At 36.0% G+C, this 19474-nt stretch overlaps 1 protein-coding gene across 5 annotated transcripts in view; it reads right to left on the reverse strand.

Moving 5' to 3' along the window:
• Positions 1–19474, reverse strand: part of CPEB2 (cytoplasmic polyadenylation element binding protein 2) — a 56133-nt gene that overhangs the window by 23009 nt on the left and 13650 nt on the right. For all 5 annotated transcript variants that reach the window (XM_090267064.1, XM_090267063.1, XM_090267062.1 and 2 more), the window contains one exon: positions 6698–6748. In XM_090267064.1, coding sequence (XP_090123190.1) covers positions 6698–6748 — 51 coding nt within the window. The remainder of the gene's footprint in view (positions 1–6697; positions 6749–19474) is intronic.

The raw sequence follows: 19474 nt of genomic DNA on the forward strand, positions 1-19474 counted from the left end.
AGTAGGTATGTTAAATACTGTAAAAGTATAAAGTAGTAAGGTATTTTAATCTGTTACTAGTTTATATAATGCCTTATGAAGAAAAGATACTGCAACTTATTTTTCATGAAGAAATTACCAGTTTGATAAAACTCACAACTTGTTTTTAAAGAACTCTGTCCCCCACATTTTAGTACACAATGAATACTTGTACCCTGGAATTAATATAGAAAACCAACGCAGTAAACCAAAAATGATTGTTAAATTTCACATCTTATTTCATGTTCATAGTGTTTTAACTGAATAAATCGCAAATCAAAATATATATTACAAGTTGTCAGAAACACCTCCCCAAAAGTATGAAACTTAAGGACCAAAAGAAAACATTTCATTTCATTAAATATATTCTATTATTGAAGTTTTCAAAAATATATTTTAAATTTTACACTAAGGCTTTAATAATAAATGTCTACAAGTTGAGAATATAGCATTAGTTCCTCTATTAATAAAAAAGGAGATAAACTAGTCAACTCTCTTAGTCATTTACAGTTCAGGAAGTAAAAAACTACAAGGCTTTCATCAGTCTTTTATAGAAACCAACATCATTTGCATATCTGCCAATCTGCCCCTCTACTCTTTATTTAGCTACATAATCTACAGCAGACTTAATCTGACCATGGGCACTAATTACCTCACAGCTCTACAGACTTACCTGACCTATGCAGCTTGCCTGTATGTATACACATACAGGGTTTATGTGTCTATATATAATTACACATATACGATTACATATGTGTGCATGTACAGGGTGGGGCAAACGGAGGTTTACAGTTGAACACATGAAACTCAATTTATTCTTGTATTATTATTTATTAATTATTCTATTATTTTCCACACAAACAACTATAAACCTGCTTTTGCCCCACTCTCTGGATTTAATTTACATAGAGCTTACCCACCTATATTGTTATTTTTGGGTGAGTGTAGAGGTGGAAGTGTCATTTAGAATTGTTATCTAAGTCTTCTGAGACTTATTAAGGCCTTAAAAGAACAAGGTCTCAAAGAGATGGGACATCAACTGTGGAATATCAGACCAATAAAATAGGGATTTTAATAGAGCTATCAAAAACAGGCTATAAAGGAGTGAATTCCTGTAAGTCTTTAGTGCTGTATTAGCCTGGAAATGATCAATAGGCCCCGAAGCACTTCACGGCACGATCTCAGGAGCTGGGCCTCCTACTTATGCCTAGGCATGGTCTCATCATAGGAATCCAGTATAAATTTGCTTTGGGGCATCTCATTCATGGCTGCAGAGGGTCAAACATTTATAAAGCAAATAAAACTATTCTCATCAACTTTAAAGTCAAATTACGAATTAAAATGAACTCATAATGTGGCACATAATTCTTAACCTGAGAAAATTAATGACACCATAACCAGTTTATGTTCTCAGCGGTTATGTTCTTGGCTGAGGCTACTCAATACTAAGTAGTGAAAATATATGTTCACAGCATCTTAGATTTCCATCTCATTCCTGGGCTTGAACACAATTATTTAGAAAATTTCTCCAACTATCTCATACCTGAGGAATTTTAGAATCTTCTAAAGAGCTATTCCACTTATTTTTGGGACAACTCTCAGATTCCAAGTTTCTACATTACCAAAAATAGAACTGACTGCAGATGGAGCTAAACCATGTGAAACATTTCCTATTCTCTGTCATGGAAATAACCAATCTGTTGCCATTGTGCCAAACAATGATGGGCGTACTCACTTTCCTACAAATGTTTCTATGTGAATTTCTGGGGTATGTTCTGCTATAACTTTATCAGTAACCATTAAATTATTATTCATTATGTTTTTTAAAAGTCTCCTTTAAACAATATGCTCCCCCAGACTCATTCAAAATATGATTTAGAAAGAAAAGTGAATAATTTTTGTGTTAAAAACTGTATTTGGAACATAAAATTTCAGGTATATATATTTTATAAAGCATTATATAAATACCTCATACAAAAGTCAGGAGTTGGCTATTTAGCATATATGGGTAAATATATTTATATTCTGTTCTTTAATGAAGATAGTAAGAAGGCTGTGACAGGTAGGTGCCTGAAGACCTTTTCTATACAAGTGGCTTTACAACTTGGTCCCGGGTTGCCAATAATATTATCAGGTTCTAACACATAGCTACAAAGAAAAATAACTAATATTTTCTTTAGGGTCTTTTTACCCATATGTATTTGCTCTTTGCTCAGCTCAGGTACCTGAATTACTGCAGCTGGAGGAAGTGACAGATAAACATACCAAATCAGCTGGAAATACTTAAAGGTTAAAGTTATCCTGGTGTGAAACTGAAGAAATTCTTATTTCTTACTCTAAAAACTTGAGCCAAAACCCAGGAGAGAAATATGCCATCCCTCCCACCCCCAACTCCCATCATAATCCTTTCCAAGATCCAAAATAAATCTGTTGTCTACTCCACTCACTCCCATCAGCATAAAAAAAGAACTGACTGCATCCTCAAGTCTCTTGTGAGTGACTTAATATAGCATATGCAGAGTTTCTGCCTTCAGAAATAGAATTTCATTTTTGAGTAAATTTTAATTAAAAGATACAAATAAGTTCTTTCCTTCCAAAGGCACACCAAGCTCTTGATTGCAAACATGGCCATATGTGGTTAATAAGTGCAAATTTAAATTTCAAACTAGGTTGCCAATACCATCCTCCCATACTCTGCTCTATCCATTCTCCTTCTGAAAACCATAGGTACTAATAAAAATACTCTTTTCCTTGAGAGAGGGGTGAAGGGGAAAACATAATCCCAATAGAGACAAATATTTGAATGATACAGCCTTTTGCATTGTTCCATACTACTGTAAAAAGGAGAGTATTTGTTTTGTTTTATAATTTTTTACTATTGAAAATAAAATGTTTAAGATTTATAGACATAGAAATATAAACATTCAAGGTGTCATTCCAACTCCACATAGTAATTAACCTTTGATTTTTAGATAATCTACTCATTCCTATATAATGTGATTTTTCTAAAATGCCTCAGGATCTTAAAGTTGGACTCCTTTACAATATTTGAATTCCCCAATAATGGCGGTCTCCACCAGTCGATCAACTTGATTTCCGCATGATTTGAGGAACATGACGACATAGTCTATCTATTCAGAAGTAGGAGCTGCTTGCAGTTATTTATATTTCTTTGGCATTTTTCATTGTGAGAATTTTTAAAAAATCTATACAATTTCATGAGACACATCGGTATGGGATTATACTTCTTTTTCTAGATCTGAGTTAACAGAGGCTCAGAGTTAAAGATTTGCTAGCGTACTTCATAGTCTTATCTGATTTGACTGACTTCCTGATCTTTATCTCACACGCTCTTCCCATCCCTTAGTTCAAGGAATATTTAAAAGTTTAACCATAATGCTAATTAACTAGAAAGACAGGATCATAAAAACTTTACAATATTTGCCTATTTGCATAACAATTATACTGTTTACATTTTATTAAACAAACACAAGCCTACTACCACTGTAATATGACAGATTTCTGCCAGTTCTGTATTTTCTATAGAATGACCTTAAGTTGTAATAGTCATGCATTTATTTTAATATGTATGCGTGTACCATCAAAAGTCGTTTTGGGTAACAGGGGCAAGCACACCATACTTTAGGAAATTGCGTGACAGAGTGAGTCATTTTGCTTTTATTGACCCGAAATTTGTCCCTATATAGCTTCTTCCAAATAGTTCTGGCTTGGTTTTCTGCAGTAACACAAAACAAGCCTTCCTGGTTCACTATATGTAACACCCACATAGCTGAAAATGTCAGTTATGTCTTCTCTAATTTCACATTATCCAAAGTAAACAGACCCAACGCCTTTATTTATTCACACGACGTAATTTTTTTTTACTCTCTCAAAGTGATTTTTGTCACTGTCCATCACCACCCTCTGCCACAGCTTTTACTTCCAGATTCATACTTTACACGAATGAATGCACCCACTTCTCACAATCCCCCTAGGGGAGCAGCAAGCTCTCTTAGATTTAAAGAAGCTGCCCAAGGTCACACAGCTAGAAATAGAAAACCTGAATCTGACTCCAGGGTCTGTGGTACCAACCAGTCCAAACTATTGTTAGTCACCACCAAAAATACTAGCGTATTATCAAATATTGATTTTCAAAGTCAATAATATTAGCTATGCTTATTGGTTAAATAATACAACTTTCTTTAATCAATTGCCTAACAGTGAGTTAAATCTGTGACATACTAAAAGTGTAATAATTTAAGAAGCAGGTCTGTGTACGAAGATGGTACAATTTCTTTATCCTTAATAATTTACTGTAAGTACAGAGGCTTGTTATTAACATCACTTAATTTCCATATTTCTCAGGGAGACAATATGCTAAGAATATAGTTGAGTTGCAAGCAGCTAAAAAGTAGTTCAAAAAATTTCCCCTTACTTTAGTGCCCTTTGCCTATTTCTCTCTTCAATAAACTTTAATATCTATAAAATTATTTAAATCTTTAATACTCAAATACTTCTTTATCCTATAAATATACCCAATTTTCTGATTCTTGCTTCCCCTCTTAACCAATAATCTCAAATGAGCACAAGAAATGTTTTCTCTTTAGATCAAATGGTGTCTACTGGCATAAACACATTTTAATGTCTTAGTTTTATAGACTTTTATCTCCCCAGTCCCTTACTGGAAAAAGTTCAGAATTTCCAGGATGGCTTACTGTACTGAGTATGTACTGTAGCCCTAAAAGTGGCAGATTATGAGGACCGCTCACATGATAAAAAAGCTGATTTGTCCACATGATGCAACTCTTTCTGGAAATGAAATATGCTTGTGCCCACTATGTGATGAAACATGTTCAACCTAATATCTAGATTATTTACAAGGGATTTAAACAACTGATGAAATAATTAGTTTAGTTATGTTTGGTGTAACCAAAAGTGTAAGTTGTAAAAAAAACTATTAGTTTGGCAACTAAGTTCTGTGCTCACACATAACTGACATATTCTAATGTGATTACAGTATACTTCTAAACTATCCTAGTTTATTATGCATTTAGCAATTTAAGAATATCTGTGAATGATCTAACAGATTATCTTAGATGGATTTTTTCCTTCAGATAAATTTTAAAAGAACATGTGCAACATTTAAAAATTCAAAAATTTCAACTGAATTGCTATTTTTTAGAAGTTAAAATATGTGTGAATAATCTTTATCAAAAGAAAGTATTTAAAGAAGTATGGATCAATAAATAATTTATTGTAACCTAAACCTATCATCATTTTATAATTCAAGCCAGAAGAATAAGAAAAATTATTATCTATTTTCACTTTCGCAAACTCACTCTGAACAATATAATTTTTTAGCCATAGATTTACAGGTCAGAGACCAGCTACTCAAGTAACATGCTTTTTAAAAAAGTTTTGTGGTAGGAAAACAGTTGATAAAGTCCTGGAATGTAATCTCTAGTACCCTCTGGTCAAAGTCTGTGTCAACACCAGGATTCACCGGACTCATACACATGGCCTGCTGGGCTGTCGTGAGGTCTGGCAAGGACACAGCTTCAGCCCAGAGAGCAGGTCTGGCCCCCGTGTTAGCATGCTGACAATTCTACCTCTGTCCTTGAAGGCCTTCTCCGACAGATAACTCGGTGTTTCGACTAGGCAAGCATGTGGTGGGCAAATCAAGACATAATGGTCATAATACTGAAGGAATAAATCACCTCACCTAACGCTTCAATGGTTCTATCCACCTTGGCAACTTCCCAGGCAGCCAGGACTTCATTCCCATCCTTCTGTTACTAAGAGCATACTTTACTTAATATCAGTTCCCATAGTCTAGCTTTATATTGGCCTTTTTTGAGTGTTTGCCCCCAACTTCACTGTCATCTTTTTTCAACAAGACTTTAGTTGAAATCGAAGAGCCAAGCTATTCTAATAGTATAATTATGTATTTTAAAGTAACTATTTGTTATTACTACTTCCTACTTCCTGCGCATCACCCACCTTCTGATTTAAAAATACCTTGTGAAGGATATCTTAATCCTTCATGTCTACTATAGCCATGATGTGTTAAGTACTGTAACTCTCTGAATACAACGTTTATCCAACAGAGAGAAAACAAACTGTAATGAATGTTTATTTATTCTTTTTCTAACTCTGGTGAACTTCACATTGTCAACTTCCTAGTAAGAATAAATTCAGTTACTGTGACCGCCATATTTACAGAATCACCAGTTTACTACTTAGTTGAACATAAACCCAAGTGCTACATTAACTAATAACAAATTCTATCCACTTGGCAAACATTCTCTCATTTAATTCTCCTAATAAACCTTGAGATTTTATTCCCATTTTACAGATAAGAAACTAAATAAAGCTCACAGAGGTTATACAACCAAGGTCACAGCCATAAAGTAGAAAGCAGATATTCAAACTCGGGACTGACTGCAAAGTCTGTAATCATTGAATTAAACCATACTGTCACAAACACACGTCAATGACTGCTTCGCCAGCCAGAATATACTCGGACTCCCATTTCTGCTTTCTGTACAGGAAGAGCTGCAGCGTTATTTTTGTACTTATAAGAAGACTAACGTATGCAAAAAGAACTGTTTAGAGAAAGGTATCCAAGTATCTTTATGTAAATCAATTGGAAAAATAAAAATGTTTTTATACAACTTACCATTTAACATCAACAGATTGTCAGTTCCTGGATGTGGATAGTTCAATCGACCTTTAAAAAGACAGGACACAAAGGTTTGAAGATTACCGAGCTATTTACAAATTGAAAAAAGGGAAGGGGCTTAAGAAGGAAATTATTGAGCATAGCATAACTCTTAAGAACTGAAGAGGTAATGTTTATCTCAACGTATATACACTAAAATTATCTTTGAAAGTTGAAAACAACACCAGTTAACCCGAGTTGCTAGATCACAAGAGCACAATGAGATTGGGGAACAATTCCTATCAAATAAAGACTATTTATTTTTGAAATGCAAAAACAATGCGGGTATCCCTAGTCTTTCAAACTTAATAGAGAATGTGTGAATTTCTTAATATCACCATGTTTGTAATTTTGTTTCCAAAAATAAAATTTGAAGAAAAGTAATTTCTAGTCCTAAAAACACTGAAACATTAAAATAACAAGCAGTAAAAATTCACGACAACTTGCCATTTAATTAAATATCATTTTATACAGTTGTATTTAAAGAAGCTTAATGAAAACATCTTAAATGTATCATTACAAATGTTATGGGAAATCTAACTGGTTCAAAGTTTACAAATGACATAAAAATATAAAAAACGAAAATATGAAAACTTCAGAGCATAGTAGCATAGTATTTCCCTTGAGTCGTTCTTCACTTGAGTGTTGCGTTGACTAAATGCAGAAGCGACAGCAGTACCACACACTGTTGCGGAAAAGGAAGAAGTATGCCTGACATGAGCTTACTTGGTTTACCAGCATTTTTACATTCTAACTCTTGTTTGATGAAATGCCAACAGCGAGGATGGTCACTGTGTTTAGTCCACAAAACTTCACAGGACTTGGCTCTAACGCCTGCATCTCTGATAGACTATTTGAAAGGTCCATTAAAATCCATTTAGAAATACGCTAAAAATTAAATGTCTGTGAGGTTGCGTTTCAGCAACTTCCAGCACAGTCCCTCAAAAAGACATTAGAATAGCAAATAACGTGTTGCCACTAGAAAGAAGGGTGACTAATAAATAGCTGAACGGATCTGACATGATTAGGAAGAAGTGCAGATTAACTGCATCACCTTTGCCGCCTCTGCAAGCACTCTGCATTTCTCGGGTCATTTCTTCTATCCAAATATTCCATACAAGACAGGTTAACTCTGGCTTTTGATTTTTATGAAGTTAAAAAATTTGCTTATCCACCAATGTGGGAGAGAGGCAATTCTGACACTAAATACATCTATATTAAATAGACATATAGATATATAAAACGTACCTACACACAAACACACTTCATGGGAGCTCTAATTTTACTAAGGCACATTTTGTTTTCAGACTCAACATAAACAAAATAAATGTTACTGCCCTTCAAAGGACAATTTACCAGTTCCTATTACTCCTCAGTTTCATGCAGCATGACATTAGTTAACGAAAAGATCTCTTAAATAAAGTTGTCATATTCTAGCAACATAGAAACACGTTTTATTGTTTTGATACCTTAGTATGTACAGAAAGTGCAAGACACCAAGAGTTAGGAAGCAGCGTTTTCCTAAACAGGATTTCAACAGCACGGACCCCCACTTTGTCTGAACTCACAGCTTATTGGGGAAATATTACTACTTCTAAACATCTTGTTGCAGATGAGCAAATTTAGAGAACCTAAGGCCATGAAAAAGTTCCTGTAATTTCTGACTTGAAACTGAAAATTGAAACTCTGAAGGGAGCAACGTGTTGGTGCTTTGCTGTTCAGCGTAACAATTCATTAAACCTCGCATACTAGTGTGCAGGAGGCTGAGAATACAAACTTAAGTAAGATCCGGGGTCTGCCTATGATGTAGTAGTGGGGAAAGACACAAATACACAATTTCCGTGAGATCTGCCAAGTGTGAAAAGGACGATGTACGTACGGCATGCTGTAACAGAACAAAACAACAAACAAAAACGTAAAGGAATATTCAACCAAGTCCAGGGATTCAGGCAAGACTTCCTAGAAAAAGTAAACTGAGCAAAGCCTTAAGACTCATTCTACTTCCAAAAACAAAAAGCAAAAAAACAAAAAAATACCACCACTCAAATTTCAATTGCCACATAATTATCCTCGAACAGATTCATTGTTTATTTTATTTATCCCAAGACAGAGGTAACAAGATATTTTCATTGTTAATAGTCTTGACTTCTTGGCTCTGAAGGGACTTAAAAGTTACACCATGTGTGGAAAGTTCAAAAGATAGGAACCTATTTATAAACGGATCCATATTTGTATATATATTCTCAAATACATACCTCCAAAGAGGAAAATCTGTACTTCAGTGAAACTATTAGCACATTGTGACAGATTAACTTTTACAGTTATATTTTACTTGGTATAGTATTAAAACTACTTAAAGAACCTGCCTATCTGATTTTACTGAGGGAACCATGAGCTCAGTCAAAAGCACAGTACCTAAGTATGTTATACATGGGGCACAGGAAGGGCATTCTCTACGTAAATAAAAATATTACAGAACAAGTTCTTATCAATTTATAAATATGAGAAGGAGGAGAAAGACAAGTCCTGCTCTTCATTCTTTGCCAAGATAAATTTTCTCCCTCTCTGTAACTATTTCCTTTCCTTTAAGAATACGAAAAGTTCTCTCTAAAGCCCTGAAATTCATTGTTACCAATGCCAAGTCATTCCTCATTAGTGATGAGAAAATGCTAGAGAACAATGCCACACATTCTCCTAACTCCTTTTAAAAATACATGTATTGGGGTGACACTGGTTAGGAAGATTATACAGGTTTCAAGTGCACAATTCTATGACCTGTCATCTGCATATTATATTGCATGCCCGCCATCCAAAGACAAATCATCCTCTGCCATCATGTATCTGACCCCCCTCACCCATTAATACTCCCCACCTTCCTACCCTCTGGTAACTACCACACTGCTGTGCCAAACTACCATTTAGGATCATAAAGAGACTGGGTTAGAATTAAGACCAATTGATAAGGTAGGTAGTATGGTACGATGGTTAAAACTTCAAACTCTATAGCTACTGTTTCACCATTTACAAGCACTGAAACTGGGCGATTATTATTAATAAGCTGCATAGTCACCTAGCTGTAAATTAAGAGTAAATATCTACCTCTCAGTTGTGAGAATTAAATAAATTAATACATATATGTAGAGTCCTCAGAAGAGTGCTTGGCATACACACACACACACACACACACACACACACACACACATCAAGTGCTCAATAGATGGTATGTGTATGTTATATATATTGTGTTATATATATATATGTTTATATATCTGTATGTATATATAACAGATATATCGTCGTCGGCAGCCGTCCGTCTCGAGAGACGATGGTGTAGCTTCTTAAGAGTCTATCTGCACCGCCGAGAATTGAATCGACATCATGCGATGACGCTGAAGCTACAGAGCCTGGGCAGGGTAATATGGAGGGTCTGCTGTTGCCCATGCAGCAGACCCCCCCTCTCTTCGCAGCTGAAGGGTCCAAGGGAAAGACGGAGTCGATACAGCTTGGGTTCAGGTGCGCCGCAGGAGTTGCCGGTGTTGACTACAACGTCAAACCGCCTTAGGGACTCCGGCTCCGGATTTTCTGTCGGGGTTTACTCCCTTAGCCTTTCCCCTGAAGAGGTATGCCGCAAGGCAGCGGAGGTTTTTTGGAGTCAGAGTTTTCCTTCTCTGATGTACCCTGACTGGAAGATCGAACCAGCGACACTTAGCTCGCAGGCCGACGCTCAATCCACTGAGCTAAACCAGCCAGGGCCAAAAAGCAGAAATAACCCAGCAATAAAGTACCCTCCAGATCTTAACAGGATACACGAGCCATTACTCACTGATTTCGCTTGTGAGGCAGTATTCCAGAAGTATATTCCAGGGCAAAACCCATCCAGCCCAAATCTGGGCTTGGCCAAATGTACTGGAAAATCTAGATAGATCAAAGGCTTTGAAATGCAGTCCTCAGGTCTCGGGGGTTCTGTAAAAAGGTGGTGGTGGGGGGGGTGGACCCTTCTTGCTACAACTGCAGTTCCATAGTATCTGTTGCCCATACTGGAGCCGTATGTAGTTTCTTTTGAAAACATACTAGAAAAGTTGGAAAACTATCAGTAAGTCTGAAATGGTAGTCATGAAGGATCTATACCAGCAGTTCTCAACCTGTATATATAACAGATATATACACAGTCTTAAATGAAAAGATCTACTACTTCCTGCTTGTGTGCTTTAAATAATGCATTGCTCCCACTGGTTTGGTAGACTTTTCTAATATTTTTTCATAGTTACATTTCACCTTTATTTCCAAATCCAATTAGAAATTAAAAAAACAAAAACAAAACTGGTTCATAGACAGTCTGGTAAAATCCACTTAGATGTGGTCATTACCAACCTTGAAAACTCCAATCTCTGCTCAGATCCAAGGGACAGGACAGTCATTCCTGACCTCACTCCCAAATCTCAATGAATGCCTCATAAAAGCCTAAGAATAAGATCATACAAACGTAGAAAAGACCCTTAGATCCAAAGTACCAGAAATCTCAAGAGAGCAACAGAATCATTCCTCACCTATAGCTAATAAAAGCCATCAATCTACTTTATTTTCCAGGAAAATTAATCTGGTTAACTCACTCTTAAATCAGGATCCCATCATAATTTTTTCACCTAATACTTATTTACAACTTTTAAAACTTTAATCTATACTAGAAAAATACCAAGAAACATCAAGGAACATAGAATATCAAAAAGTTTGTTTCATGTAAAATATAATAATAGAAGAAAGGCAATAACAAAAGACCAAATTGAAGTCATTAATCATCTAGGAAGATAATGTATTATTTAAAAAATGGTATTAATTAAGATATATGCAATTAATACTAAAATAAAGTTGAAATAATGGTTACAAAACTTTATATTCTAAAAGGGTTTTAAATGAAAATCATATTAATACCAAATGGGCAATCAAATTTGCCAGTGGCAGTGTAAACTGGCATGAAACAAAAATAACTTGGTAGTATATGCCTAGAGTTTTAAAAAAGTTGTAGTAAGCCTACTTTATGAAGATAAAAACAAGAAAGCTCACTAAATTTTATTTAAAAATTTGAAATATCTAAATGTCCAACTGTAGGAGAATGGTTATACATACTATTTTACATGCATGTAAATAATTTTCAGATGTTCTAAATAAATATTACTGAAAACTATGAATAATTTTGGAAAACATTTAATTATTCAACCAGTAATATATTAAGCCCTTCCTACTTGCTTGACACTTTGATCAAGATAAAGCCAAAGCAAAAGTTGTCATTGGTCCCACAACATAATATCCTGTGAAAGATATACATAACATTGAACAAAAATCCAAACTACTGAATCCCCCCCAAAAATAAGAACGCTTCTCTCATTAAAAAGGACTACATGATTCTTTTCCATCCTTTAAACAAAGCAATCTGCTATTGACCAAGGCTTTCAGGGAGGCCTCACTAAGGAGGTAAGGAGACTAGAGATTATACAATAGAAACTTCTACTTGGAAGTGGAGGATCAAGTACATGTGTTCATCACTGTTGCTTTTTGAAACTCCAAAAATGGCAGAACAGGAGTTTTAAGGAGGCATAACCCCATCAGGACAAAGAGAATCGGATAGAATCACAGAAGAAACATGTCAACACATTTTTGGAGGCTATGACCATGTACAGTTGAGTGGTGACTGACTTGTAGACCAGAAATCACTGAAAACCCTGAAACGTAAAATGGTGTGTGAAGGGGAAGGTTATCAAGAAACAAAACTCACTGACTGCAGCAGGTACCTGGACAAGTTCAGAAATCAGAGGCGCTGGTTCTCACTGAGAATAGATGTGGGGTGGAACTGAAAACAGAAAGGCTGAGGACTACTAGCTAGTTTGTACATGAATCAGAGACACACACCACCTCTTCTTTGGCCCTTTTAAGAGTGCTGGCAGCCACGCCTACAGCTCACAGGCAGAATGGAAAACACACTTCTAGGTCCATTTTCCAGACCAGAAGAAAAGGCCAAGAGATGCAGATATGGGAGAGTTCCATCTCACTGGCTTACAGCAATGTTCACTAGTAAGCCCCAGCTGTATACAGTGAGCTTCCAATCACCATTTTTGTCTTTTCTTTAAAAATGGATAGCAAACGACAGTATGATATCTGATGAAAGCCTCCAGCATGAGCAAAAAACAAAACAAACAAACAGAAAAGAGGAACTTAAAAGAAGCATAAACAATACCAGGAACTGCAAAAATAATCTTCAAATACTATAATATGGTGTTTAAAGATAGACACTCCAGTGACATAAGATCAAAGAAGAATTAATAGGAAAGTCCTGAGATTTTTAAAGAGGATCTTTAAAGTTCTTCAGAGAAAAATTTTTAACAAAAAAAAACAATGGATAGAAGGGTTGAAAAATAAGATATGAGGAATTTGCTCCAAAAGCAAAACAACAAACGATAAAGCAATAGAAAACAGAAAAGCTGATGTTGAGAATTTAATATTTGAAAGACAGGAATTCTAGAAAGACGTAATATAAATAGAAGAAGTTATCACAGAAATACCAAATGCCCAAGAACTGAAGGAAATTAATGTCTGAATTAAAAGGGACCACTGAATGTGCAGCAGAGGAAATAAAACATAGAAATGGAAGACAGGCAGGCAGGCAGGCAGAGTCCTTCCCTCTCTCACACACACTGGAAGACCCATATATTTCATTTATATAAAATTTCAGAACCACAGACATGACAATATCCTAAAAGCTTCTAGACAAAAAGCTGAAAAACACAAAACAACTAATCAATCATACAAGTGAGCAGGTTTCAGATGGTATTACAGTAACCCTGGATATAATGAAGCAATGCTTTCAATACAGCGGTCCCTTTCTATATCGTGGTTCACTTATCACGGCCTCACTGTATCGCGGGATTTTTAAAAATATTATGTTTAATTATTTATCGCGGATTATTCGCTCTATCGCGGCATTTTGCGGTACTGTATACGTATGTTGTTAAAGTTACGCAGGTTTAAGAGTGTAGAATAAATGTAAGGTTCCCACTTCACGGGGTGTGTGTGTGTGTGTCTGGAACGTAATACCCGCGATAAGTGAGGGAATACTGTATTATAAATTACTAATGTATAATTCCATACCAACCCATAATCTTAGGTAGAATAAACACGTTTTCAGTGGGATAGGGTCAGAATTTATGTCCCACCTGAAGTAAGGTACTGTAAAACAGGTCCAATAAAACAAAGACCTAAACCATTAAGAAAGAATATGGAATCAGGGCATGGATTCCATAAGAAAAAGGAATTCCCAGGATCGGGGCAGCCCCAAAATGACAGTTATGTACGGTTACAAAAAGTATGCCTTCGATGGCAGCAAAAAAACCAATCTAGATACTTGATAGTTTCTCATATTTAGAGAGAAGTTTTATAGAGTTCTATTAATACATTTTGGGATGAATTAGCGACAAACAGTTAAAAAGAGACCATAATTAATTCTACAAAAGTTACATGAAAAAAAAATGTTATAGTAATGATTTTCAACCTTTCTCATTTCATGAAACACATAAACTAATTACTAAAAATCGGCAGCACACCAAGAATATATTTTTTGCTGATCTGGCAAAAGAAAAAACAAAAAACCACGTATAATTTTGATTCATTCACAACGGATGGTTATCGTTGTGTTGGCTGCTGTCATTTTTTTATTTGACAGTCTAAGGGAAAAGAGGTCAGTGCTCCTGACTAAAAGTCAGGTGTTGCATGTTTTAAACATTCTTGGGGCACACCGGTTGCAAACCAACGTGTTATAGTATAAAGAATATATGAATATTCTACGAATATTATTGAGGTACTTGCATTATCATAGTAACATACTACCTAATTTAAACAAAAATGGTCCTATAGTCATTTTAAGAGGATAAATCAGGGAAAGTGTTAGGGGCTAGTTAACTGAAAACAGACAGTTAACAAATAATACCTAATATGTAGGAAACATAAAGTTTAAGCATATTACTTGCAAATAATAACATGAAGAATCAGTTAAAAAACAAGTTGAAAGTGGCTACCTCTAATGAACAGGAATAAGAAGGAAAGAAGACTTCTTTTGATATACTTATAAGCCATAGGGCACTATTTGACTTTTTAACCTATGTATGCCGGTTTTTAAAAATTCTTTTTTTAAGTTAACCAGGTTAGAGGGAAGGTAAAGATTTGAATCCCACCAATAACTTGTTCCTATATACTGAAAAAGAAAATATTAGAAAAATTGTATACCAGAATATCAAACATGGTTCTTTTACTTTGTGGAACTGTGGAATTATTAATCATTTGAAAACTTTTCTTCTACTTTTTTCTAATTTCATTTAATTAATATATAATACTTTTTTAAAGTATATTTTATTGATAATATTGTTACAATAGTTCCGATTTTTTAATATATACCACTTTTTGTAATAATAAAACAAACATTTTTAAAAATAAAAACAAAGTCCTATATCCTGGAGGAAAAAAATCCTTATTAGAGATTCTCAGATACTCTTTAAGGACTATAAACAGCTAAAATTCATAGGCCTAATTATCTCATGTACTTGCTTTTATCACTTCAAATTCTATATAAAAAATATTATTTTTATTGTTTTATTTTCAATTTAAAAATAAGTTGTAAGCTGGCAGGGTGGAGGTTGGGTGGAGGTGGGCAAAGGATGGGGATAAATGGGGACATCTGTAAAAAAATAAACAAGTTATAAGCCCAAGATGCTTTGTGGCAAATAACAGACTTTTAATAAACACATATAAGTTCTAAATAAATAAATATGAGTTGAAGAAAATCTGTTGTGATTTCTGCCTGATGTGTTTCAGTATTTTTTTTAAACTGTAGTCTGTTGTAACTCAAAGTGTTAAGTTAAATATTCAACAAAGCTTGGAAGAAATAACTACATTCTCAAATTTAATAATATCACTGCTAATTAAGACAATTACTAAAAATAAATAAAAGTAAATAAAACTTAAAAGCCATATCCATGATACCATATTTTAAATAAGTTTTCTAAAACAAGAACTTCTCCAACCACATTTTCATAAAATCCTTTTCAATCTGCAGATATTCTCACTGGTGACAAAAGTTAAACTCTTATAAACTGTACTTTTCTTAAGATGAACTAAAGTCTGACAATCAGGCAGTAAAATATAAAGGTAACAGGTACATCACAACAGCGATCATTTCTTAAAGTTAGAATACAGTTAATAAAATGTATATGGCTTCTACATCAATATAATTTATTCTCAAGTTAATAATGATTTTTTCTTTTTATGAAGGGCCAGTGGTCTACAGGAAAAAGGGAAAAAATGATCAATGAACTAAAGCAAAAAGAATATGTAAATTCTTACTCCTTTTAAAAATAAATCATTTTATATAAAAACTGAAGGCCCACACAGCAATTCCTCCTTCATTTATCTTTTTGTAGACATTCTAATATACATGATTTTCATCGATATTTTGGGAGGGGGGGTGGCTTGTGAAAATTCTGACTTCAGGAAACATAAGTGACTAAAACGTAAAATTAGCTCTGAGAAGCGCAGTCCCCTCTGTCAGAGAGAGTGAGGGAGGGCAGAGTAAGAGGAGGGTTGTAACTGCTCTGATATGTCCATTACTGGTGGTAGTTTTATTCTGCATTTCACTGTATTTTAACAAATGCCCTATAATTTTACATTTTTTCATGGATCTCTTTGATTTTGTCCTCCTTTACCAGAGTTTCTCCAACAACAGGCATTGCACAACCTCTAGGAAGGGGGCCCTGAAATCTGCATGACAAGCACGCTCTTAAAAAGTTTGTAGGTCTAAAGTGTAAGTTCTCACACCAGAGACTTTCAGCAGTTCATACAAGTTATTTTGTGACTGTGCACTTCAATTTCATGTTAAGTTCAGGTGAAGAGACTCACGGGAAAACAAAGGTGGACGGGAAGAGGCAGGGCTATTTGGTACTACCACAACTCAGCACCTTACGGAAGTAATTCCTTATTTTCTCAGAGGCTATTTTTGTTTAAAAAAAGAAAAAGCAGAAATTCTTACTTCGGAAGCCTTACAAAATACGCTTTTAGCAGTGAAGTAATAAAAAGGAAGCTGGATATCCAAAAAGACAGAATCAATAAAAAATGTTTTAAAGGCATCCGCTTCTGAACATTTGTTGGCATAAAATCATGCTCTGAATCCTTCTCCTGAATTCCCTCTAACTGTTCAGGGAACATTGGCAACGGCGTTGTGACCTGCTGAGACACATCCTCCCAGCAACTGTTAGATAAGCTGCATTTCTTCCTACAATGTTCATATCAACTTTTATGAGCTGAAATTAAAGTTTTTTTGTTTGCCCTTATACTTTGGGCAAGGGGTAAGCAATTTTTGGTAAAAATGCTTACACAGTAAGACCTTTTTTGCAAATTGCTGAGGCAGGGAGAGAAAAGAGCTTAACAATTATCACTGTCTTGTTCTTTTGTTTAAAGTAGAATGAACTGACCCACACATACATAAAAAGGGCTCAGATTATTTCATATAGGTATGCAAAACAACATCTGCAAAACCACAAAACTGCACTTGGCAAAGCAGTTTTATTTTATTTTAACCATTTGTTTCTTTGGAAAGGAAAATATTTGTCAAGAATCAAAACAGTCATCAGAAAATGGGATTTAATGATGAGAAATCCCTGCACAATAAACAAAACAGATAGTCAGTGCCACTCATACGAAGGAGCCAGCGAAGCAGTGTGTTAGTGCTCTGGATCCAGAGCAGAAGACGGCACACCGTCCAGAGGGCGGGCTGAGCAGGGCGACACCCTCAGCATCAGGCTCCCGGAAAGGAGCTACGCCAGGACTAGCCTGCTTCCAGTTCTTCAAGTGGAAAACTCTTCCCGACATCTGGGCCCTTCCTCAAGTGAACACTTTCTGCCAATACGTACTTCTTCCTCTTTGTGCTGCTTAAGGTTTCAGGTCTCAGCTTTCTTTACTCCACATCTAAATTAGGTAGCCCCTTCTCCCACTTAATATCTCCCTAAGCAGCTGCACCTTATAATCCTCCCTTCATAGTATTTGACATTCTGTAGTTATATGTATATAGTATATTCACACATTAGTATATTATATGCTTATATATATATAATGTTATATTAATATATTATACATATAACTATAAGCTCTCTCTTTCCCCAACAGCTATATGTTCCAAAAGCACAGAAACCATGTCTGTCTCCTGCAATGCATGTGGCCAGAGTCTTGGACAGTGCCTGGCAGAACAGTAGGCACACTTAGCAGAACAAAGTGTCCTCAAGAGTTCAGTCTCTGGCTGCCATCGCTTCTCATCTATAGAGCTCCAACAAGACATGACCCTACCCACCTGATGTGCTAAACCACGAAAACCTGAACAGCAAACAATGAAGGCTCGCTACTGACCTGTAAAAAGCAGTGGGGAGGGGGAAGCAGAAGCAAGCTGTAGTGAAGTATTTTAGGCATAAGGAGGAACGGGAGGCTCCTTCTGTTAGTACAATCAGTTTTCAGCCAGGCCAGTAATCTGACAGAGACATACTTTGGATTCCAGAGATCTGCTTGATTGCTGTTCTTTCTACTGACACTGACTCTCACCTTGAGTGGTTCCTCTTTTCCTTCAGAAACGCAGAAGTGAATGCACCCTTACAGTTCCTGCCTTCCAGCTCGGTGGAAGCCAGCCTCCATGACAGCCTCCATGGAGCCCTGCCTCCTAGTGCACAGCCTTCCCAGGCGAGCAGGGCTGACTCAGGTGGCTAGCAGGGTGTCGTGGGATGATGGTGTGAGACTTCTCAGGCTAGGTCAGAGACATCGGGGTACTCCCTATGAGTTTTACCGTTCTCTCTGGGGGCATCCAGCACCTACACCATGAGGACACTTCAGGGTCCTGTGGGAAGCCCACAGGGTGATTCACAGAGCTCTCCTGCCAACAGCCTCCTGAGTGAGCCACCTTGGAAAGGGATCCTGCAGCCCCCCTCAGCCTGTCAGAAGACTATATATAGCCTCAGCCAGAACCAACCAGCGAAAGTGCTCCTGATTCTAACCCACAGAAGTTGTGTGAGATAAATATTTATTCTTGTTTTAAGCTGCTAAATTTAGGGCTAATTTGTTATGCAGCAAAAAATAACTAATAGCTCTCATCACTCAAGTTCATAAAGAAATAGCTGAAGAAACTTTCACCATGAATATAAAGGGAAACAAGTAATTCATTAAAAAAAGCTTACCCTACCACTCCCTCCTCCTCCTTTTTATTTATTTATTTTTACTAGATTCCATAAGGAAGACAAAAGTAACTGGTTGTCTGAAAACACTGAAAAAGGATAAAATTAGATTCATCCTATTTTTTGGAAAAAAAGAATCTCTTTGTATCAAACAGAAGACAGGATTTTCTGAATGGGATTAACAGAGGAGACAGAAGAGATAAGGTAGCCCTAAGGTGCTGTCCTGAAGATCAGGAACGGGAAGAAGGGAAAACAAACCAGTTAGAAACTGGTTCTTCCATTAGTCACAGCCTTGCTTTAGCAAATTCTCCTAAGGTCCAGCCCCCACCCCCACCCCCCTAAAAACCACAAAATGATCAGAGTGTAGGAAGAAGACAGACAATATGACACCAGAGGCGAGTAGAGTCTGCGCTCGTGAGGGAAGCAAGAAAAAACTTCACATGGCAGCACTTGGGTATCAAGATAATGTTAAACAGGTAGATGGCAG

Source organism: Furipterus horrens, unplaced genomic scaffold, assembly GCF_987537825.1.
Source record: "Furipterus horrens unplaced genomic scaffold, mFurHor1.1.pri manual_scaffold_2, whole genome shotgun sequence".
NCBI lineage: Eukaryota > Metazoa > Chordata > Mammalia > Chiroptera > Furipteridae > Furipterus > Furipterus horrens.